General features: G+C 50.8%; 2 protein-coding genes across 11 annotated transcripts in view; both read right to left on the bottom strand.

Annotated features, from left to right (window-relative positions):
* The window catches only part of USP43 (ubiquitin specific peptidase 43), a 91,630-nt gene that overhangs the window by 58,735 nt on the left and 8,696 nt on the right, over nucleotides 1-24,199 (bottom strand). The window lies entirely within an intron of this gene.
* On the bottom strand, nucleotides 2,838-23,197 carry LOC136109583 (cilia- and flagella-associated protein 52-like). 8 transcript variants are annotated; one of them, XM_065852374.2, is made up of 14 exons: nucleotides 23,055-23,197; nucleotides 22,231-22,430; nucleotides 21,401-21,537; nucleotides 20,751-20,879; nucleotides 16,977-17,076; nucleotides 16,405-16,521; nucleotides 10,330-10,430; nucleotides 9,210-9,380; nucleotides 7,503-7,651; nucleotides 6,691-6,836; nucleotides 4,807-4,958; nucleotides 4,081-4,183; nucleotides 3,803-3,914; nucleotides 2,838-3,407 (listed from the first exon to the last, which is right to left on the bottom strand). In XM_065852374.2, the coding sequence occupies exons 1-14, from the start codon at nucleotides 23,119-23,121 to the stop codon at nucleotides 3,232-3,234; spliced, it is 1,860 nt and encodes a 619-aa protein (XP_065708446.1). In that variant the 5' UTR covers nucleotides 23,122-23,197; the 3' UTR covers nucleotides 2,838-3,231. The 8 variants fall into 8 exon arrangements, with proteins under 8 accessions (XP_065708446.1, XP_071672676.1, XP_071672679.1 ...); XM_071816576.1 differs by having other exon boundaries at nucleotides 3,248-3,407; nucleotides 3,803-3,898; XM_071816575.1 differs by lacking the exon at nucleotides 4,807-4,958 and having other exon boundaries at nucleotides 3,803-3,898.

Below are 24,199 nucleotides of genomic sequence, written 5' to 3'. Positions count from 1 at the left end.
TCTATTATTGACAGGGTTGTTCCTCATGACTAATGACAGCGTAATGAGTACATTCGTGCTGCAAAATACAACGTGCCTGCCGTCAGGCAAATGCATAATGGAGACGCTTGTGAGTGCAGCTCGTGTTATCCAAACACAAGCTGACTTGTGGCGGAAGAGCAGCACAGGTCGCTCTGCTCGTCTGCTTCTGGGCGTTATCCATGTAGGTCACGTCCATTTGTAAAGCTGCGGGGGCTCCCTGGCCCCGCCGTGCCGGTGAGGAGCGTGTGTGACTCCCAGCGCGGGGCGGCTGTGCGGGAGGGGACGCTGTGCGGGGCAGGAGCTGCCCAGCCGCTGCGGGAGAGGCTGCTGGGAAAGGAGAGGAGCTCGCTCGGCCGCGGGGCCATTTGCTCCAGACGCACTGACAGACTGGAAGGTCACACAGCTCCTGGCACTCACAGCGGTGCCCAAATCACCTGTCCCTGCGGCTGCACGGCTGCGATGGCAGAGCTTTGTGTGTGGGCACGAGTGCGGGGGCTGAGCCGTGACACAGGAGACGCTGTGCGGCTGCTGCGATGGACCAGCCGCCCCGGGTAGGGACCTGCAGCAGCTCCCTGCGCTGGAGCAAGTGAATTCACAGGATCACAGAATCATGGAGTCCAACCATCACCCAGCCCTGGCACTGCCCCATGTCCTGAGAACCTCATCTCCGTCTGTCCAACCCTCCAGGGCTGGTGACTCCAGCACTGCCCTGGGCAGCCTGTTCCAATGCCCCACAGCTCTTTGGGAAAGAAATTGTTCCTAAATCCAACCTCAGCCTCCCCTGGCGCAACTTGAGGCCGTTTTCTCTGCTCCTGGCGCTTGTTCCTGGGGAGCAGAGCCCGACCCCCTGGCTCCAAGCTCCTTTCAGGCAGTTCAGAGATCAGAAGGTCTCCCCTCAGCTCCTGTTCTCCATCTGAACCCCCAGGTCCCTCAGCCGCTCCCATCACACTTGTGCTCCAGCCCCTCACCAGCTCCGTTCCCTTCTCTCAACTCACTCCAGCACCTCAAGCTCTTTCTTGGCGTGTGGGGCCCAAAGCTGCCCCCAGGATTTGCGGTTTGGCCTCCCCCGTGCCCAGCGCAGGGACGGTCACTGCCCTGGGCCTGCTGGCCACACCAGTGCTGGTACCAGCCAGGACGCTGGTGGCCTTTGTGACCACCTGGACACACAATTCAGCCTGTGCCCATGAAGTCTGGGCTGTATTTGATCAAGTGATGCCGCTTCCTACTGAAAAGAAAGCTGGGCAGGACGGGCCATCTCCACAGGCTCTGCTCCCCGCTTTCAGAGCTGCCAGGTGACAGAGCTGGGCCCTGAGCCCCTGCCTGGCTGTCACAAACCCTGGGGCTCAGCAGCCTTTGCTCTCACCGTGCCAGCTCCTCCGAGCTGTGAAGAACCAGCTGGTGCAGGAGGAGCACACGGGGCTTTGGTCCTTATGGCCCAGAACAGCCACACTCAAACACGATGTGCGATCCCCGGTGGTACGTGGATTCTCCTTCTACCTGTCATGACAGGTCTGGTGGGATCTGGTGGGGATGGAATGCTTTCCAAGACTTTGTCAAACGCCAAAGCACAAATTTTTACGCTAAAGGAATAAACAAACTTATTTCTCGTTGGCAAAAATGTGTTGATTGTAATGGTTCCTATATTGATTAATAAAGACGTATTTGAGCCTAGTTCGAATGATTCAAAGCTTGTGCTCCAAAACCGCCATTACTTTTGCACCGAGAGAACACTTTGCTGTGCGGGGGATCTGCAGCTCCAGCCCGGCGCTGGTGCTGACGCGGCTCTGCAGGGCTGCTCAGCTCTCACAGGCTCCTCTGCTGTTTTCACCCCTGCACAAGCACAAACGCTGCGTCTGTCCCACATTCCAGGGTTTGCTCCTGCCTTCCAAACCACAGCCAGCGCTGCTGCAGAGCTTGTGGAACCTGCCCGAGCGCTCATTGCCCACAGCATCGAGTCTGGACTGCAAAGAGACAGAGTACGAACGACTTGATTCCTTTGCTCCAGACTCCATTAATAACAGCAGAGATCTTTTAACCAGAAGGAATGTGACTTGCTGAGTGTTGGGTGGACAACGCATGTGCACAGACACTGTTCGAGCCGATCCAAAAGGATCCACCCCTATTGTGCTATGAGCAGTAAATATTTTTAGTGGCGTATAAGGAATAAAAACCAATCACACCTTTAAATGGCCATCCCCTGTTGCCTACCAGAACCGCTGCTACTATCAAGACAGGTATGGCCCTGTCTAGCTGACACTGCCTTTAAATCACCATCTTAGTTCACTAAAATGTCTATGAGCCTTCACACTAAGGAATGCCACATCTGCTGCCATTTGAATTTGTGACAGAATTCTCACAGCCCTTCAATGCCCGCAAAAGCAATATTTACTGCACTCGCATCACTTCACAGGCTGGCTGCCCACACTGATCTTTGAACAAACAGTATCTGCAGAGCGGTTTGTTTGAACAACAGATACAATACTGGGTGCTCATTCTCAGACAAAATATGTATTTCATGCCAATCTGGAGCCTGTTTGAAAAATGAGGCCAATGACCAGGAGTTCGAGTGTGTCTGGCTGGAAACAGCCAGGCATGTTCAGAAACGAGTGGACTCTCACTCGTGAAAACCAGGCTCCTGAAGAGAGGTGTAAATTGGAGACCGTGACTGAAGCAGCCCTGACGTCCCTGTATTCCTCTGAGAACACTGACTTAAAAGCTGGACTCACAAGAGCTCCCCAGTTAAACGCCCGAGTTGGAGCTGAGAGCTTTTTCCTTCATCAGGACCAGACAAATTAAAATGAACACAGCAGACCGAATTTAAACAACAAGCTATTCATTAAATAAGAGACAGAAGAGTGCAGAGAAGAGAGAGACCATGTGAAAGCAAGAGAGAGCCCACAAATGAGTAGACGTACAAGGGAGACGATGCTGAGATGGCAGGAAAGGCGGCAGTAACAAGGCAAAGCGTTACAACAACTGCCAAGATGATTTTCAGAAGTGATGAATCCTACACGAACAGCAAATTCTTAGCTACCCTGAAAAAACTGGAGCTAGAAAGGGTATCTAAGGACCTGGTAAATGCATACCAGGGAGTATAAATATACTGTTCACTCTAAGAGAACAAACGATTTACAACAAACTCGGTGGTAAGAACAGAGCATTTCAGGCCCGGCTGGGGAAGCAGCAGCCCAGCAGCTCCGGCACCGGCTGTCAGCCCGAGCTGGGGTATTTCCAGGTGAGGACGGCACCGTCCGCGCTCACGCTCACGATGAACTTGTTCGCGGGGCAGATCTTGAGGCGGGTGATGCTGCCGCTGTGGCCCACTCCGACGTGAGTCACCGCGCCCTCCTGATAGTCCCACAGCTTCACCAGATGGTCGTCACCACCTGCGTCAGGCACGGAGGAAGAACAAACGATTACACCCAGTTCTGCTGCTTTTTGTTCCCCGCTCCCAGGCAGGGGAACACTTCGGTGTTCCTAGGAAGAGCGGGATATGTTTTCTTGGGCACTATGGCAAAAACCGCTTCTGTCCTACTGGGGTCAGCGTCCAGTGAAGGGCTCAGGACCTTCACCAGCAGATCCCAGTGAGCTACAGCAGCATCTCCCAAGCCTGAACTACAGCCTGAACCACACTATTTTTCTTTGGTGAATTATGTTATTTTCCCCTTGAGCTGACCCCTTTTTTCAGCTTTTTCGCACTGTACTGAGATCCTTGGTTCACTGCCTTGCTTTTCCTGGTCTCAATACGACCTCCTTTCTCCAGCTCCACCCACGCACTCACCTGTGACAAAGGACACCCCGTCCGACGTGATGTCCATCCCGTTGATGGAACTCGACAGAGAGCCTTGCACTTCTCTGACTGCAGAGCCATCGAGCACTTCCCAGTACACAATCTAGAGAGCAGAGCAGAGCGGGGCGCTCAGCTGGCCGTGAACAGCACACGGGCTTCAGCACCGCCCTGGGACACAACCTTCTGTGCAGGGACAGGAGTTGCACCCCGGAACCAGCGCCAGACTGTGTGCTGTGCACTGCAAACAGAGTTCCTGCAGCTTTGCTCACCTTTCTGTCTGTTCCACTGGTGATTATCTGGTACTCTCCAGGATGGTAACACACGCATTTGAACAACGTGTTGTCTAGGATCATTTGTTTTCTTACGTAACGCCTGCAAAACACCCCAAAATGAGACAGAGCAACAGCGTCAAAACCCAAACTTTGCCTGCCTGGAATGTCTCTGCCTGTGCTGTACATCAGATCTCTCTCCTTGGATATTCTCAGGCATTGCTCTGAGTTCAGGGATCCATGAAGCCCATTAGGCTATCAGTTCTGTTCCCATCACAGCTGCCCTGTAGGACTCTTGATCTGCTGTCACACAAAATGAAATGTTTAAACCCAGAATGCTTTCCAGGTGCTGTTCCCTATGCCAAGGTGTCCTCGGCCTCACCCCAGTGCAGAAAATCTGCAGATCCGCAAGAGCTCGACAGGAGTCACCAAGTTCTGGACAACAGAGCTGGTGGGAAACTTGGGAACTCACCCGCTCCACCTTGGCCAAGCAGGATCCCACACAAGAAAACAACCGGAGACAAATGTTTGTCTGAGATTTTCTGAAAAGTTTCTCAAATTGGAGGTTCTACATTCCCTGACTTGGTTGCTCTTTCTAGAAGTTTTTATCTCTTAATGCTCTTTTTCCCCTCCTCCTCGCTATGTGGCGTCCCAAACCAAGCACAGTGACCCTACAGATATCACCAGCACTCCAAGTGCCTTTGCAATACTAATCTGCCGCCTTACACAAGATCCCAGATGACGCACGTTCCATCCAGGCTGGCTGTGACACCCTCTTTGTCGTTCTTATTAATCTTGATGCAGGACACGGCACCTCTGTGCTCCTTCAGAACTTCCCTCAGCTTCTGGGTTTTCTCACCAATATTCCAGATCCTCACCTGAAAATCAGCAACAAACATCTGCTCTGGTACCAGCTGGTCCTGCCTGAGCTCAGGAGGAGCTTTGCTGAACTCTGCCTTTCTCTGCCAACGCGTACAGCAGCTCAGGCCCAACCGCCTCCATTGGCCTGTGGGCTATTGGTGCAGCTGACCTGTGAAGCTGAACCGAGTTCTCCACAGTGTAATCCACTTGCTTCAGGAATTCGTGACCATCAACCCCAGACCTTGGTTTTGCCAAGTGCCCGCTCTCCCATGCTTCATTTTACAGAGCTCTTGATCAGGAAAAACCACCCAGTCTATGATCTATTGCCAGTAGTGCTTTAAAGACCAAAGCACAAAGCTACTGCAACGGAATAGAAAGGAGCTACCTGCTATTTGTCCTACACAGAATGCCAGGAAGTAAACACAAAACAGCTCTTTAAAGCTTTGATGTGAAACACGTGCCTGAAAGCACCTCTTTTCCCTGTGCTGGTAACAGCAAAAATCTTTCTGCTTTGAGGACTTGATCCTTCACACCTTGCACGTCCTGTCCCACTGGTGCCAAACATTGCAATGTCTGTTCACCTCGACATTCCACTCAGGCCAAATCCCAGCGAAAATGTAGACATTTAGACAGCGCCATCAAAGGCAGAGAAGAGCTGACCATCCACGCTTTCGAGGCTGATGCCGAGTTCCCGAAGGGATCTGGATGCCCAGTTCCCACTTGCTCAAAGCTCAGAGCATCCAGATCCCTTCGGCAACCCTGAAGTCACAGCCTCCTGAGGATCGATTCTGACAGCACCATTAGCACTGCAGAGCAGCTTTTTTGTGTTCCGAACGAGTACTGCAAGAGCGCCCCTGCAGTTCTCCTTTCTGCTTAACCAGCCTTCAGCTGTAATTCTGTCTCAGCTGCCTTTTTAATCCAGAGATCAACCACCTAGAGCCCGGGCCCTTCTGTGTGTGTTGATACAGAACCCAGATCCTTGTCTTTGCGTCCTCTGGCCCTGATCACCCAGGGTACTTAACTGCTCTTTTATGAGTGAGGGGTTGGAGTCGCTTATCACCCCTGACGTCTCTGTGCAGCGAGACGAGGCAGCGCTGCCCTTATTGCTCTACAGCAGATTGCGTGGCCAGAAAAGAAGTGAATTGAACTGCACAGGTATGATGCCTACAACATGTTTTCTGATGTTTACTGTTATTTGTATCGGAATGTTTCCACAAGTGTATTAGGAACTGAGTTCTTATTAGAGCTTTTTATTAACAGCATCACCCAGAGCAGATGGTACCATCCCAGAAAATTAGGAAGTTACTCCACAGACACTATGGAGACATAAAGTGAACTTTGTGCCACTAAATGAACTCATACAGGTCAATTTGGACAGGACTGGGACGTCCAAAGCAATGACAGAAAGAAACTCTGTGCTAGAGCACAGTTACACGGAGGCTCGCAAACAATGGCTAATGCAGATAAGCCAAATATCGGGGAGAGACAAATGATCAAAAAGGATTAAGAGCATATTCTGCATTAGAAGGATTTCCAAAACTACCGTGCCAGAAGAAATCGGGGCATTGTTTTACATGATGCCCTCTGAGAGCAGAGATTTGCACATCTCAAAAGCTGATACCTTTGAACTCTGTCCTTTGCTCAAGCGGAAGCTCAGAACAGCTCTCATTCTGACTGAGCAGTTCCAGACAATTCGCAGGCCCTGTGACGAGCGCACGAAGCTGCTCCAGGTTTTTAAGCACAGATTACCTGCCCGTCACCTCCTCCGCTAATGATCTGTTTGCAGTCGCTGGTCGCAGCAATTGCCGTCACTCCCAGGTTATGGGCGTTGTTGATCTCGTACATTGGCTCTCCAGTAGCTGGCACGAAGGCGCGGATCTTCCCGTCATTCCAAGCTGATGAACAGAAAGAAAGAGACTGCCCGGGCGCACAGACTTTCCTCACACTATTGTCGCTCTGTCCTTTCCAAACGAACCCGTTTTTATAATTAAGTTCCCGCATAAGGCCACGCTGTTAGATCACCAGCATACCCGTGAAAACCACTGTACTGCAGACGAGCCCGCAGAGCTACGGTCCCAAACACACTATTGAAATTTAATTGCTTTTGGATTCTGGCTGTGGACAAAGTGGTTTGGTAACCATGGGGAGGCTGCATGGCTGCTCTAGGACTGCAGGAGTCTCTGTGTCAGCAACCTGCACATGGCGATGGACGGTAGCTTTATGTAAAAGGTGCTCTACACACATCACAGGTGAAGCTGCTGCACACAACAAGGTTGATATTTCAGAATTAGGTAATTTAAATAAGGCTGAACCACATTCTGGATTGCCGGAATTCACTGATCCAAAGCAAGGTCTCCAGCCCTTGCCTTCTACCCTCACCGCAACTGCAGCACCAGGACAGCGGGGCTGCCAGCAAAGCCCATCGGACCAGCTGCAAGCAAAGAGGCCTTTGGGTCACGCCAGGAACTCCATTTAAACGCTTTCCCCATTTCATCTTCCCTTCGTTTTAACATACTGATGTTTGTTAAGTTGAGCAACCATGGCTCTGGACTGCCCATTACCTGAAAGGATGACCATGCCGTCCCTCGTCACCTCGACCGCCTGGCAGGTGACGTTGGGGACGGTGATTCGCAGCCGCTCCCAGCGTTCCGGCGTGTACCACACTCGAATGTCGTTTGTGGAGCAGGTAACGAACAAGTCCGAATGTCCCCTGGGGAGTTCAGAGAGGAGAGGTAACGAGGAGGGGCACACAGAAACGCTCCCTGCTTTGTCACAGCTCAAATCGTCCTCCAAAGCTCGGCTTTGCTCACCTGCAGCTGGGATCTGCCCCACAGGGATCCCCATGGCTAAGACAAAGGCCTTTTTTGGAGGATCACCTTTCTCACATGAGATTCCCCTGCTTTGGGTCCTCTTCAAAGATTCATTTTAAAGGGAAACTAAAAGAACTCTTTCTGCTGAAGTTGTGACATTTATTCCCCATATTCAATCTCTAAACAATTTCGTGTGTTCTATTGAACAGACACAAAAGTGGGTGTAAAAGTGCTGCCTGCCCAGATTTAACATCAGGGACTCACAGCAGCCTCACATTGTAAAGATGTCATTTTTTATCTTGCTTACTGGATGATTCCCATTCAACAGCGCTGAAGGCAATAGAAATGATGGCAAAAGTCTGTTCATAATATACTTGTTATACATGTTGGAATAAAACAAGACCTGCAGTATTTCAAAAGCCATGGGACAGAGCGCTTTGAAATAAGCTCTAAGCCACACGTCCCAGGCATACAACAGAAAGTGACATCTAGAAAGGTACCGCGAGCTTTTGTTCAACATCTCCATCAATGCCCAGAAAGATGAACCAGGACAGAGAAAACCGGCACAACAAAAGCGTGGCCTCTTTCAAGCCCAGCCTGCACGGGTGCTTTATCAACCAGGATAACATCAGCGAGTGAAGCATTCTGAAATAAGCCAGAACAGGGAAATTAAGCCCGTATTTCCCAATCAGCAATAGGCTTTGCTCAAGAGCAGGTAACAGATAAGAAGTTTAAACATCTACGCAAGGATGCAGTCCTGTAGTCCTTACAGTCACCACTAACAGCTGTGACACAGGGGTGCCAATCAGCGGTACCAGCATCAGATCACCCTAAAGCTCCACCTGATTTTCTCATTAAATGAGAAGACGTGGTTTTGAGGCTGGCGGCGGGCAGGGAGCAGCGCTTCCTGCACCCTGCACTCACTGCACCTCGGTGACATCTGATCCTTTGTGCTGTGTCGAGAAGAGAAGCAACAAAAATATGCCAAAAAGAAAAGCGTTCATTGGATCAAAATCCCATTTTCTATCTGGAGAGATGATCCATTGTGGGTTTAAAAAAATGAAATAAAGTGTCACGATGCTACTACACAGGAAGGGAACATTTGTGTGTGATCACAAGACAAATGCAGAGCGACCCTGGGGCAAAAGGGGGAGGCTGCCATCCCTGCCGGTGCCCAAACATCAATAATTCCAGTCTTTTTACTTATCATCCTTTCTGCAGATCAGTGATCTTTCCAGCTCTCCCACTGAACTGCTGCCTTCTGCTTTGAAGCAGCTGCTCCCCGTCACCCCGGCGTTTTTTGGGCAGGTGGCAGCATCGCCTGTATCGATCATCCCGTACAGATGGTACCAGGCTCTGGGTTCCGTGGTAAAAGCTGCGCACACAGGCACCCTGACCTCAGCGGCAGCTCCTCAACCTCCCGCACCAGCCAAATACAGCCCAGCCCGTTATACTCACGCAGGAAAAACAATGTCGTTGACGGCTTCGGTGTGACAGACGGCGACCAGCTCCTCTTTAAATGTAGCGTAGGCACTGCGGTACATCTGGCATTTATTTGTCCCTATAAAGAACTGGTCGCCCCGACCTCTACACGTCAGGGAAGTGACACCACCTTCAACTCGCATTCTCCTGTGCAAAGAAAGCAGAGGTTTGGCCCGACATTGACCTCGAGGAACTTTCATTTTCCAGCTTCTGGAGAATTTGACTTTCGCTGTTTCCCCAAAAAGCTCCGCACTAGGCTGTGATATCAATATGCAAGAGCGCGGTCAGGACTAACATTTCATTCCCAGTCATGTTTACTACTTCCTGTGATCTTGCCTGTCCCACCTGCTGCTCTGCCAGGGCTGGCACAGGCAGCGCTTTGGAGACCTGATTTTCTGGACCAGGGCCTAAGGTAACAACATCCTTGTCGATATTCTTGCTCAAGTGCACTTAAATATCCCACTTTCAAGGATATTTCCAGACAGTTCAGGCCTTCTGGGAATAGTTTCAATTGTACAAAGCTAAGCTTGCAGAACTGTACACTTGAATGGGATATTCAAGCAACGCCAAATGAGTAGGTGTGAGCCCAATTTTCAAATCACGTATGGGGAAATGACGCCTGCAGCTTCCTATTTTGTATGCAGAAAAAAGCCTTGCAAATACTCCAGCACCTCCAGACACGTGCCTATAAAATGAGCAGAGCCCTCCTTTACAATCCCATGTCCCACAACAAACCCTCTTGGAGATGGCAACTACTACTCTTTCTCACCCAGTGTAAATAAGCATCATTCTATTGACTTCAACAAATCTGTCTGGCTTTGCATCAATTTAGGATCTGACTGCTACTGCTCCAAAGGAAACAACAGCCATTTACAAGGCAGGATCAGAGGGCACTTCCGTGCAAACGCACGCAGTAATTTTCAGTTTGCTCCAACCTCATGACGCTGGAACCATACTGTGTATTCTGTCTGCAGGACTGAAAAACTGAGAGTGACTTGGATTATGCCTCTCCACAGAAATGATTGGTTCTTACACCGCGACCCTTTTGGAGGAATTGTCACCTCTCCCCTCCTGACTCTTCCATCTACAAACTCACTTCTTTACTTGGAAGTCTGAGCCTGTGCAGAGAGCTACAGTCCCTTCTCCGGTGCCGACTATTAAACCTCCTGTCTTCAGCAAAAGCAAAGCTGTGACTCCCTAGGAGAAAACAGGATTAAAACACAATCGGATGGGAGCAGAGGCTCTTTGCTGCTGCAGCCACGCTGAACAGCACAACAGAGTCTCTACCGGGCTCCCGACGGCGGTGCTTATCTCACTCCAATGGGGCTTTATCAGTATTTTTCACTGACCTGGGCTAAAGAGTGGCTCTCTAGAGGGAGAAGGGAGAAGAGAGTTATTAATTGCAGGTCTGTATGAACTAACACAGTACGAGGAGCGAGCAAACAGTATTATCTTGGATTCCTCAGAGCAGCTGGGACACGTACAGAGCCTGACCTCATCGCAGCAAGCGATACCCACACCGTGGACCGGCACTTGCGCTTTTCCTTCCGCGTGTCCTTCATCCATCAGCCACGAAACAACAGAGGATACAACTCAGCTTAAATGGTCTTTCCTACAGCTCTTTTTAGGATGATCCTCTGCGTCTCAGGCCTCTCTCTCTCTCTGAAAGATGCAGTCCCATCTCCCACCTATTAGTAACAAAATCCGTTTGTCACAGAAAAGCTTTGGAAATGAGTCAGCCCATCGTCAACACGGGTTTCTGCTGTTACTGAGCAGAGCAGACCAACGGGAGGCCAGCCACTGGAAAAGGAGAAATGCTGTTCGGTGGATAAAGTACCAGGCTACAGGAAACAAATGCCTGACAACAAAATCAACAAAAAACAGCCAAACAAATGAAAACAGTCCTCAGCCTGCCACAAAATGCAAGTGTAAGAAGAGTCAGATCTGCTTCAGTTCTGCTACCTGTGAAGTAATATTACTGTTCCATGTACAACAGATTAATTCTTGAAAATCACCACGAGACTCCAAGATAGGCTGCCAGAGGAGTGAAATGACTTCTGTGGGGTTAAATCCTGATATTCTAACTTGGGAAAATACCCCTACGAGCTTGGGGGAACTTCTGCATGAGTGAAATGGAAAGGACAAAACCATGAAATAAAGCAGCTTTATGCCACCAAACTGGACCTGAAAACCAAGTTCCCGTCCCAGAGGCGCCTGCAGAACCTGTGGCCGGCGGCTGTTCCGCCCAGACAGACCCGCAGGGACGGGCAGGAGCTGCTGGACGGACACCGTGAGTCACCGTCCAGACTCCAGCAGCATTTGCCGCTCCCAGGTTCATAAGCGCTATTGCCAGCCCTCGGATCCCACCAGCAGGTTCGCAATGTTCAGATTGTTCTTCCTTTAAGCCCGAACCACTATGTGAAAACAACAATTTCTGTTTGGTGGTGGCTCTTCTGGGAAAAACAATGCCCAGCTCCAGCATTTAGTGTTGTGAAAGCACCAAGAAGTCAATTCTCAAAGAGCAACCAAGAGGCGACTCAGTAATTCTGTATTTGTTCCCCAGGAAGAAACCCCTGTCGCGGGCTTGCCTTGTGACTGGGGAACACACACAGATGCCGCTGCTTTAGGATTCAAAGTCTGACACCTAAGCAGCACCCCCAGCCTTCCTGTGCTCCTCAAGCACTGATCTGGCCTAAGCCCAGGAAATGTTCAGCATTTAACACTTTCAGAGGGTTTAGAAAAAGAAAAGCCACAAAGTGTTGGTTTTATGCGCGGAAAGGACTGAAGGTCTAAGGAAGGAGAGAGAAGTGAAGAAAGAAGAGAAAACAAAATGGACATCTGAGCTGTTCAGACCCAGAAAGGACGTTGCAAAAGCCACAGACGGCGTCTGATGAATCTGGGAAAATTACTTTGGTTCAATTTTCCACGCAAATAGAAGCAATCGGTTGTTTTTAGAGGCTTGCTTATATGTTTTAAAGGAAAAACCCCAAATGCCCGTAAGCGTAACTGTGCATTCCAGCACCGGCAATGCCGGCAGCCTCGCACCTACCTACGCATCGGCTTAAAGACGATTTAACTTGAGGATCAAATACCCATGGGCTGCAGAAAAGAACCTGACACACACTCTCCCGCTCTGTAATCCATCAGCACTGATTGCCCCGTTTGCCGGCTCCAGCAGCAGCACATCCGCAGTCTCCTGATCGCTGTGACAAACACGACCTGCGGAGAGGATCTTCTGCCACATTCTCACAGCGGAAGGCGGCGCCGGGTTTCGTGCAAATATTCTCAGCAAATGCACAAGAACAAAGGGATTCTTTTTAATTAGAAAGACGATCCACAAGCAGAGCGGTTTCTGAGCAACGCTTCTGGAAACTTCCTCCGAGGTGCTGGCAGCGTTTGGCGAGTCCCCTGTTCCCACGGGCCCATCACCTGGCTGTTGAGCTCCTGGTGTGCGGTTTTGCCTGTAAAATCTTCCACCCCAGCTGCCCTTTGGGTTCAGCGTTATGGCAGGTGGCAGCATTACAAATCCAACCTATGACTACGGAGTTTATCTGATTACAGCTCCTTGCTCATAAATTAAAGCTTTGGCGGCGCTGCCAACACCGCTCTGATTGTTCCAAGCTGTTCTCTTCAGTTCTTCAATTGGAGAGGGAAGCAGGTATTATTAAGACAGAAAAAAACCCAAAACACCCAAACCTTAGAACAGCCAGGATTCATTGCCAGGCTCTCAAAATCATCGGAGTTCCGCTTCAACCTTAATTTGACAATTGTGCTTCTCTCTTGTCCAGCCTGTTCTTTGAATTACCAGCAGTAAACAGCTTTATAAGCTTTAAAAGCTGCACTTGTTATTCATAGAGCCAAGTAGTCCACGTTAATGATGCGATGAATACTCTATTTCATACCCTGCCAGTCCTCTTGTAGGTGAAATGCAGAGCCTAACGTAGGAGGTTAAAAATACCACCATTCATTATTGACTTCTTACCCAAAGAAACCAGCGCTTTCAAGTACGACTATAAATAAAAACACCATCAAAACTGCAGCCTGCCCGGTCCCCTCCTGCAGGGATTCCTGCTCTGTGTCCCACTCGGATCTCTTGCAAAGTTCCTGAGCGCTCTGTGAACTCTTCCAGCGCATCTCCTGTCAATATTTATTTCTTTTTACAATGCAAATCACTCCAACTATTTCTGAAAACGCGTTTGCAATGGTGCATCCCTCTTCACATTCCAACGGGTGCCTTACAGCTCCTCAGGCCCGCGGCAGGGATCAAAATTCACTTTGTGGTTTATTGCAGTATTTATACACCTTAGAGAAAGGCACCTAAACTTCATTCCAGGTAGATGGAAAACAAGTTGCTTCATCATACAAAACTATTTTGCCACTCCTCTTCAGAACAGAAACAAAGAAATCTTCAGATCGTGTCTATACAATAAACACGTTCTTATGTATCTAAAGGCAAAGTTCCTTTAAGGGTGCCCCAACCTGTTTTCAATTGAATCTCCTCCTCGCCCCGCAGTATCTGAACCCTTTACAGATGTGCTCAGCGTGGGGTGGCTGTGGATTCCAGGTTTGCCGTTTCCTGCTTTGCCACCCGATCGTAATTCCCCGGGGCAACTGGTGCACAGGGTTTGCAGAGGTTTGTTCACAAACACAGACAGAATTGCAATGCGTGGCTCCAGAGGGGAGAAGTTTTGGTACAAGTGCTAATGCAAGGTACATTTTCAAGAAAGATACACAAGATGTCTTGGTTAGCAATGGGACGGACTAAATTGTGTGGAAACAAGGATGCAAACAGTTTTGTTTTGATAAATGCTGTGGTTTTGACTTGAAAAAACATCTGCAAAATACATCTTTTGGGGTTGGAGGTGAGGCTACAACTGGAAATTTCTGCCATAAAACGTCAGATCCTACGTGTGTTCAGCGAGCACTTGTTGACAGTCTGGTGACAAGGTGTGATTTGTGTGCAGAGATGTGCAGTGGGTGGGCGGAAAGGGAATCAGAGCACGGAGCTGGGAAAGAGAGCTGGAGTGTGTGAGAGGGGATCTGTGGCCGAGACACTGACAGTAACTGCAGAGAAAAACCTACCAGCACCTTCCCAGTGACTGCAACAACACGGGTTTGCCCTGGTGAATTCCCCACCTCGGGCACAAGGGAAGTGCATTGGGAAGAGCGAGGGAAGAGAGCAAGAGGAGAAGGGGTGACAGGGCTGAGCGTGTCCGACCGAAAAGCCTGTGAACAGAAATGCCTGTCTGAAGCGGGAGGGGAAAGGAGGAGACTGGGAGGACTCCTCGCTATTTCCATCCAGTGTGAATGTCTCCTTTTCTCTCCCGGCTCCCCAAACAACCAGTGCCACATCCTAAGAAGCTGCCACCACATTACACTAATAAACCCAAGCTGAAGCCAGATTAGCGCCTGCCAGCTCAGGTCCCGTCCACAAGGCTGGCAGGCAGCTGTGATGAGATCACTTCTGCATCTTCCCTGCTCCTCAACACCTTGTCAGCCTCTTGCACAGTCAAGGGGTCTGTTTTCCCGCAGCTTTTCACTCTCAGAAGCAATGGCAGCTGAAGCTCACGATGCTCCAAAGGTCTCTGCCACAAACCGCGGTTCCTATGGATTCGCCTTACGATAAAACCCCTCACAGTACGGACTGGACTGTGGTCTGGCTTTGAGCCTCAGCTTTTTCTTTTGGACCCCCAAACGGCACAGCATCCTGCTCGTGACCCTGCCTGACGGCTTCTTTAGCAGTGCTCTCAGAAGTGTATTTGGTGAAGTTTTGTTTCAAATGCATTTGGCACCTTTCCCTCAAGGGAGTTCACGCCCTCGGGTGGCTTCAACCAGGGGCTCTGGGCAAGGTGCACGTGCTGCGAGATGGAGAAGACTCAAAGCACGCAGGCATTGAAAGGGGAGGTGACACTCAACAAGGCCTTGGCCTAAGAGAGAGCACAGAGCAGCCACGGGTCCTGCATGGACACAAAGCCCTGCAGGGGGGCAGCCGGACAAGGGGCTCAACCGCGGCCAGTGCAGGTGTCCCCACACGGGGACACACCTGCAGCGAACGTTCCATTGCCAGCAGGAAAACAAACACATCCATTCTTGTCATTTAAGATGTACACAGAAAAAAACTGCTTGCATTCCTTCAGTTCAAGTGGGAAAAACAAGTAATAACTTCTCCACCCTTCTAGAAGAGAGGCCCCTGCTGCTCGCTGCGGGGCCTTGCTCACAGAATGCAGAACACATCCCAACTTAGGCAAGGTATAAACCGAGAAGCTACAAGAAGCCTTTTATAGCAACAAATAGAGAGAAATCAACAACAAGTGTACCAGCTGGTGTCGATTGTTTTATCATTACAGCTCCCTGAATGCAGAATTCTTGTACAACCAAAGGTCAAAAGCTCCTTATTCAGGAGATAACGCCTGTTTGAGGATGCTCATACCCACGAGTCCCAGTTAGAGACAAAAAACAGCTAAGTTAAAAAACCCCTTGGGGTTATGAAGTCAAGAACTCAGAAGTTAAAAAGCAATAGAATCAATGTACCCTGTGCAACCTTGTTTTCTCCAAATTGTGCATATGCATTACAATAAACTCTTGCATTCTATTATTTATACTGCCTTTTCCAGTAAGATCTCTGCCTCACCAGTAGCAGAATCAGAACTGCAAAGAGACAACTGAAGCGGGGGAATGGGATGGGGAACAAACACAAAACCAAAAGTTCAGTCCAGACAATTCAACACATTTGTGAGATCTGACTATAGGACCTTACAGCAGTAAGTGCGGGAAAGCCTCTCAAATAAGCGCTTCTACCAGTCTCCCCAGGAACGTCCTCTGTCTCACTCCAGCTCACATCTTCTTAAAAGAAGCAAAAAAGTCAGGAACTACTCCATTTTTATGACTGCTTTTCACTTTCTATGACGTTTACCAGATTAATTGTACAAGAGTTTGTGGGATGACGCATGAGATTCAAGTAAAACCCAAATTCTGAGCCAAAGGAAGCTCAAGAAAGCCGAGACAGCGGTCTCAGCCTTCAGCATCGAGACCGAGACACAAGGAACTGACAGCGCAGGAAAAGGGTCAGTCTGAGAATCCGCTTTGTAATGGTTCTCCCGCAGGTTGCTCTTTCAGTCACTAACAAAGAGCAGGACAAGGACGGAATTGGAGTCACAGAGCTGCTACTCACCATGCTAAACTTCTTCTTCTGAGGCCCACAGGCAGTCACCACCTTGCTGCTTGTGTTCACTTTCAGGACATCTCCACTCGTTGTGCCAAGATAAAAATCATCATCATCATTTGTCATCTATAAGAAAGCACAAAAAAAAAGAGATCATGGTCTGTATACTGAGACCCATGTCCCACGCCTGACACTGGGCTGCATCAACAGCTTTATTTCAGTGGATTGCCAAGGTTTCACCTGGGGGAATCCAGCCAATGTTTCTGTTCCATCACACGCACAGATCCAGAACACTGCTGAACGCCAGACACTTTCTAACCAAATCTAGATCAGATTTTGAAGCATAAAAACATGGGTGCTGGAGCCCGTGACCGTAACACGTGCTGCTTCTCTTCAGGAGCATCCAGAACACTCTTTCCCAGAGGCCGTGGGAGATCACCTGCCAAGGCCAATGCTGAGGAACTTCGCTGCCGTCACGCGCTTGGGACCGACATTTCTAGCATTATTAGGGAAACTCGTGGTTTTTCTCTGGTCTGTACAGAGTTTCTGAGTTTAGCAAAGTCATCTTGGCTGAAACGTACCTGAACACACACGGCGATTCTTTTCAGCTGCCCCGTGTAGCATTCAGACGGATGGATTTTTTTAGTTGCTCTATCGAGTTCCCACACGCGAATGGTGAAACTATAAGAACGAATAGAGTGGGATCAAATCCATATATGCAGAAAGCCCCAAGTTTTTTCAGTACTACAAGGAGTAAAAAGCCTTCACAAGGCTCCATTATTCTGATCTTTTAATAAGGAGAAAAAGAACAATATCAGAGAAGTCTCTTATGGAAACTTTTTCCACGTAAATCAAAAATCTTAAGCAAAAACATATGTCAGGATATGCGAGGACACTTTCAACTCTTTTCTAGTGCAATTTAATTGACGACATCAGAGACGATGTAATATCTTTAAACAGAGTCACCCTTGCATTTAACAAAGGGCTAAAATTGCAAAGACGAGCACTCGTAAGTGCAAGTGCAGCCAAGAGCATCCAAAGCCTTCCCTGATCACAGTATCACAGTATCACAGTATGTTTGGGATTGGAAGGGACCTCGAAAGCTCATCCAGTCCAATCCCCCTGCTGGAGCAGGAACGCCTAGGTGAGGTCGCACAGGAAGGTGTCCAGGCGGGCTTTGAATGTCTCCAGGGAAGGAGACTCCACAACCTCCCTGGGCAGCCTGTTCCAGTGCTCTGTTACCCTCACTGAGAAGTTTCTTCTCAAATTTAAGTGGAACCTCTTGTGTTCCAGCTTGATCCCATTGCCCCTTGTCCTATCATTGTTTGCCACTGAGAAGAGTCTGGCTCCACTCTCATGGCACTAACCCTTCATATATTTATAAACATTAATAAGGTCACCCCTCAGTCTCCTCTTCTCCAAACTAAAGAGCCCCAGCTCCCTCAGCCTTTCTTCATAAGGGAGGTGCTCCACTCCCTTAATCATCTTTGTTGCCCTACGCTGGACCCTCTCCAGCAGTTCCCTGTCCTTCTTGAACTGAGGGGCCCAGAACTGGACACAATATTCCAGACGGGGTCTCACCAGGGCGGAGTAGAGGGGAAGGAGGACCTCTCTCGATCTACTGACCACCCCCCTTGTAATACACCCAAGGATGCCATTGGCCTTCCTGGCCACAAGGGCCCAGTGCTGGCTCATGGTCATCCTGTTGTCCACCAGGACCCCCAGGTCCCTTTCCCCTACACTGCTCTCTAATAGGTCATTCCCCAACCTATACTGGAACCTGGGGTTACTCCTGTCCAGATGCAGGACTCTACACTTTCCCTTGCTAAATTTCATCAGGTTATTCCCCACCCAACTCTCCAGCCTGTCCAGGTCTCTGGATGGCAGCACAGCCTCTGGCGTGTCAGCCACTCCTCCCACCTTAGTGTCATCAGCAAACTTGCGGATAGTACACTCAATTCCCTCGTCCAAATCGTGAATGAATATATTGAATAATATGGGCCCCAGTACTGACCCCTGAGGCACTCCACTAGACGCTGGCCTCCAACTGGACTCCGCACCATTGACCACCACTCTCTGGCTTCTCTCTTTAAGCCAGTTTGCAACCCACCCTACTACTCTATTGTCTAGACCACACCTCCTCAGTTCAGCTGTGAGGATGCTGTGAGGGACTGTGTCAAAGGCTTTACTGAAGTCAAGGTAGACCACATCCACCGCTCTGCCATCATCCATCCACCTTGTCACATTCTCATAAAAGGCTGTGAGGTTGGTCAAGCATGACTTACCCTTGGTAAAGCCATGCTGACTGCCCCTAATGACCCTCTTATCCCTGATGTGCCCTGAGATGACACCAAGGACAAGCTGTTCCATTACTTTCCCAGGGACAGAGGTGAGGCTGACCGGTCTATAATTACCCGGGTCCTCCTTCTTGCCCTTTTTGAAGACCGGAGTGACATTTGCTTTCCTCCAATCCTCGGGCACCTCTCCCGTTTCCCAAGACTTGGCAAAAATGATGGAGAGCGGTCCAGCAATGACTTCAGCCAGCTCCCTCAGCACCCGCGGATGCATCCCATCTGGACCCATGGATTTATGGGTGTCCAGACTATTTAACTGCTCCCTAACTCAGTCCTCATCGACTAAAGCAAACTCCTCCATTGACCTGGCTTCATCCGGGGCCTCAGGGGTACAGGGCTCCCCAGGACAGCCTCCAGCAGAGTAGACAGAGACAAAGAAGGTATTCAGCAATTCCGCCTTCTCTGTGTCTTCCGCCACCAGGGCACCCATCTCGTTCATCAGTGGGCCTACATTGCCTCTGGTATTAGTTTTATCTGCTATGTACTTGAAAAACTTCTCTTTGCTGTCCTTCACCCCTCTCGCCAGCTGTAATTCTAAGGAGGCCTTGGCTATCCTAGCTGCCTTCCTGCATCCTCTAACAGCAGCCTTATATTCCTCCCAAGTGGCCAGCCCCTGCTTCCATGACCTGTAAACTCGCCTCTTCTGCTTGAGCATACCCAACAGATCCCTATTCAACCACGCAGGCCTTCTGGCTCCCTTCCTCGACTTCCTACGTGTGGGGATGCTCTGATCCTGAGCATGGAAGAAGCAATCTCTGAATGCAATCCAGCTCTCTTGGGCTCCTTTTCCTTCAAGCAGTCTTGCCCATGGGATTTCCCCCAGCAATTGCTTGAAAAGGCCGAAATTAGCCCTGCTAAAGTCCAGGGTTGCAATTCTACTTGTTATTCTGTTCCTGCCACACGAGATGCTGAACTCCACCATCTCGTGGTCACTGCAACCCAGGCAGCCCTCAACCTTTACTGCTTCGACCAGACCCTCTTTGTTAGTGAGGATGCGATCCAGCAGTGCACCTCTCCTGGTCGGCTCCTCCACCATCTGCATGAGGAAGTTATCATCAAGGCACTGGAGGAACCTCCTGGACTGTGGCTGGCTGGCTGAATGGTCCTTCCAGCAAACATCAGGGAAGTTAAAATCACCACAACAACCAGGGCCTGTGACTGCGAGGCCACTCTCAGCTGCGCATAGAAGGCCTCATCAACTTCCTCAGCCTGATCTGGTGGCCTGTAATAGACACCTACAAACGTATCACCCCTGCCAGCCTGTCCCTTGATCCTGACCCATACACTCTCAACTCGTTCCTCATCCGCTCCTGGGCAGAATTTGGTACATTGCAGTTGCTCTCTCACATAGAGAGCAACTCCACCACCACACCTGGCTGGCCTGTCTTTCCTGAAAAGGGCGCAGCCACCCACGACCATACTCCAGTCATGTGAACTGTCCCACCACGTTTCTGTAATTGCCACCAGAGAGGTGCAGGCCCTCAACACGTTTAAATGTCAGGCTGGATATACGGGCGCTGCCGCCAATCCTTGCAAAACGTGACATTTTGTACAACTTTTGTTACAAGCCAGTGACCAACTGTACATCACATCTGGTGAGGACAGGAGATCATCCAACGACCGGCAAGACATCATTGTTTCAACATTAATTAACCATTGTTCAGGGGCACTCATTGACTGCTTTTCTTGTGTAAACACTGGCAACTAAACATTTTGAACACTGCACGGGGAATGCTGAGTACAAAATCCTGCTATCAGGAGCAGAAGTGGCGCATGTGGGTCCCTGTGTGCTGCTCCGAAAACATATTGGTACATGGAGAACAAGCAGAAATGCCTTATGGGTACAAGCTGGCGGATATTCATGAGTCCATTCAGAGTAAAAAGAAACAACACAAGCACACAGTTGCTTAAGTTTCCTTGTAGTTAAATAAAGACTCTTTGTAAAAGGAAATAGGGCCAGGGGTTCTCTCGCTCTGTTTGTTCCTCTCAATAAACCCTTACTTTCCAGCAGTGACAAACATCTCGTCTCTGCAGCTGGAGCACACGACGACGTTGGCATTGCCAGCGCTGCGCGGCGAGGCCGGGCTCCCGCACACAGCCTCTCTCTTACTGACGTCCCACACCATCACCCTGCAGGAGAAGAACAGCCTTGGAACAGCTTTGCTTTTTGACATCACTTGGAAGTCAATTACTGAAACACAAGAGCAAGACAAAGCCTATAGTCCTGCAGTCTGTTCCTACCAGGACACACAACAGAAGTAACTTTGTAGAGATTCTACCCTAGAAAAAACTTATCACCAAAGTGTGGAACTGCAGTTTACATCCCCTGCTGCTGAAGCAAGGCTACGTGTATTTATCAGATTCCTGCGGAGCACGAATCAAATCATATAGAATCACAGAACAGTTGGAGTTGGAGGGACCTTCCCAGCTCCCCAGTGCCCCCCCTGCCATGAGCAGGGACATCTTCACCAGCTCAGGGTGCTCAGAGCCCCGTCCAGCCTGGCCTGGGATGTCTCCAGGGATGGTTCATCCACCACCTCTCTGGCCAACCTGGGCCAGGTTCTCACCACCCTCACTGGAAAAACATCTCAGGCCGCTCACAGAATCTGATTCTTGTCAAAAATCTTGTGCCAAGAAGCAGAAATCCTTACCTGCCATCGTCCTGGCCTCCCAGGGACACAAGATAAATGCCTCTGGGCGAGAACGAGAGTCCCTCGACTTTGCCCTCGTGCAGCGAGAGCCGAGCAAGTAACTCCTGCTTTGGGAAATCCCAGAGGATGATGTCTGCCTGCGGGGCAAAGCAGAAGGGGGGATGGCAGAGCAGGAGATGTAACACGCAGGATCAGGGAGAACAACGTTCTCTGGCAGGAAAGTTCTTAGAAGGAGCCCAGCCCAAGCTTCTCTGCAGCCCTGGGCACCACTGACACAAAGAGGCTTCAGATGGGCTGCTGTAAGAAGCATTATTCCAGTTGAGCACTTGAGTAGCTCTGCTTCATTTCAGCATCTAAATTTACCCTGAGACACCGAGTATTTGACTTAGATTGTAAAGTACTGAAAACACTAAAACCTGATTCCTTCCAAGTGTCTTGGGCTCTTTCAAATAGGCAAAGAATAGAACGTAAAGAACTTCAGAGGTCTAAAAATGCAGCTCTGGAGCTCAGGCCTCACTTGAAATAGAACAGCATTTATTAATTAATGTCTAATGAGATTTAGGCTGCCACACGCCCACAACACTTTGGATAAAAAGGACTGGAACTAAAAATCCCTCAATCCGAGGGAGACTGCTTACTGTTTTACAAAAACATAAAGGCACATCCAGCACTGGAGGAACTACAATTTCCCATTCCCTTCAACATCCCCCCATTGCAGATATTTGTTTCCCAACAAAAGAAAAAATAAACGAAAGGTGTTCCCACCACTGGCAAGCCAGCTCCAATTTCTTTGGGCAATACTAAGCGGTTAAAATCAGAGCATTATCCACCTTGAATCCAATGCAGGTGACTTGTCCTGAAGCGACGTACGTCCCATCCCTGGACACGGCAACGCAGGACACGTTGTTGGTGTGGCCGTGCAAGAAACTCTGCTTCTGAGTGTCCAGGTGCTGAATCACCACCGTACAGCCCAGGGGGTACAGGATGTGCTCCTTGTCGGGGTGGCAGATGAGCCCACAGGGAACATGTCCTGCAAGAGAAACGGGTGAAAGATCCGCTGGCTGCCAACAGCTCAGGGGCTGCAGAAATCACTGGCTCCCCACGGTTTACCTCACAAGGCGGGGCGGGGGTGGGGGGGAGGAAAAAAGCCTTCCAGTTCTCCCCAAAGCTGTTCAGCAGAACAACCCCGTGTCAAACAGCAGGGTCACCCTGACAAGGTCTGGACCACGCTGTGGCTCCTGCAGCTCTGTGGATTCACACGGCGCAGAGGCCCCAGCGCTCCAGCACAGAGGGCTCTGAGGACACCGCACCCGGCCCTGGGTGCCATGACCTCCTCACAAGAGCGGCAAGGCCGCACATTTCCCTTGGTGCCCAGCCCCACCCCAGTGTTTACAACAGCGTCTGCGCAACCTGAGCTGCTTTCATGTGGAAATTAAACTCTTCTCATTCTGGGGAGCTGGGTAATTGGAAAACAAACAAAAAACCCTGCAATTCAGTCAAACTCGTCCTGTTCTTCACTTCGCATCGGTCTCTGGCAGCGCTGCCCCTGCGGCGCCGGGGAGGGGGTGAGGGCGGCGGGAGCGCCCGGGTCCCCCCTGCTCACCCCACGGTGCCCCACGCCGGCCCACGGCGCCCCCCGCCCGGCCCGCGATACCGTTGAAGCCGATGGCCGCCTGCAGCTCCAGCTCCCCCACCGCCCCGTCCCCCTTGGCCGCCGCCATCGCCACCGCTCCCGGACGCGCCTCCAGCGCAACGGCGCCTGCGCCCCGGCCCTGCGCGCCCCGGCCGCCAGGGGGCGCTGTTGGGCGGCGGGCGCCCCCCGGCGCGAGGCGGCCGGGCCCTGCGCGTGTCCGCGCGGCCGAGGCGGGAACGCGCGGAGCGGCCGGGCGCGCGGGTCCCGCTGCAGCCCGGGGCGGGCGGGACACGGGGGAGCGATCGCTGCGCGTCCCCTCACGGGTCCCCTCTGCTTCCCCTGCGCGGTTTCAGGGCTTTGTTTCCTTCTCCAAGAGCTCTGAGCTGGATTCGAAGCGGGGGCGCTGGTAGCTGGGCTGGCACCGGTGGGGCTGCACTCCAGCGTTGATGAAGAGCGGGAGGCCTCCCATCCCCCTGGGGGGAAATCGGTGCGCTCAGCTCGCTCTCTGAAATGCCTGCACACCAATGCACAGCGTGGGGAGCAAGCAGGAGGAGTCAGAAACCTGTGTTCGGGCAGGAGATCGTGACCTGGTGGCAGTGACGGAGCACGGTGGGACAGCTCCCGCGGCTGGGCTGTGCTCAGGGGTGGCTGTGTCCTGCTCAGGACGGACAGGCCAGCCCGGCGTGCTGGTGGAGTTGCTCTTTACCTGAGAGAGCAACTACAATGCACTGACTGTTGTCCAGGCACGGATGAGGAGCGAGTTGAGTCTGTGGGTGAGAGTCAAGGGGCAGGCTGGCAAGGGGGATACTGGTGTGGGTGTCTGGTACAGGCCACCGGGGCAGGGTCAGGGAGTTGTTGAGGCCTCTACAGACAGCGGAGAGCAGCCTCACAGTCACAGGCCCTGGCTGTGGTGGGGGATTTTAACTTCCCTGATGTTTGCTGGAAGGACTGCTCGGCCGGCAGCCACAGTCTAGGAGGTTCCTTCAGTGCCTTGACGAGAACTTTGGGATGCAAAGGGTGGAGGAGCCGATGAGAAGAGGTGCCCTGCTGCACCTCATCCTCACTAACAAGGAGGGTCTGGTTGAAGCGGTAAAGGTCGAGGGCTGCCTTGGCTGCAGCGACCATGAGATGGTGGAGTTCAGGATCTCGTGTGGCAGGAACAGAAT

The sequence above is a fragment of the Patagioenas fasciata genome, chromosome 18, assembly GCF_037038585.1.
Source record: "Patagioenas fasciata isolate bPatFas1 chromosome 18, bPatFas1.hap1, whole genome shotgun sequence".
Classification (NCBI taxonomy): domain Eukaryota; kingdom Metazoa; phylum Chordata; class Aves; order Columbiformes; family Columbidae; genus Patagioenas; species Patagioenas fasciata.
Note: the sequence above shows the minus strand (reverse complement) of the source record. Positions and strands in the feature narration are given on the sequence as shown.

Excerpts from the sequence above, each read along its gene's own strand:
- LOC136109583 (XM_065852374.2), bottom strand. The coding sequence starts at position 23,121 with ATGGCGGCGGCCAAGGGGGACGGGGCGGTGGGGGAGCTGGAGCTGCAG. Across the intron at positions 16,522-16,976 it reads GAATCGCCGTGTGTGTTCAG|ATGACAAATGATGATGATGA; the intron begins GTACGTTTCAGC and ends GCTTTCTTATAG. Across the intron at positions 7,652-9,209 it reads AACGACATTGTTTTTCCTGC|GGGACATTCGGACTTGTTCG; the intron begins GTGAGTATAACG and ends TGAACTCCCCAG.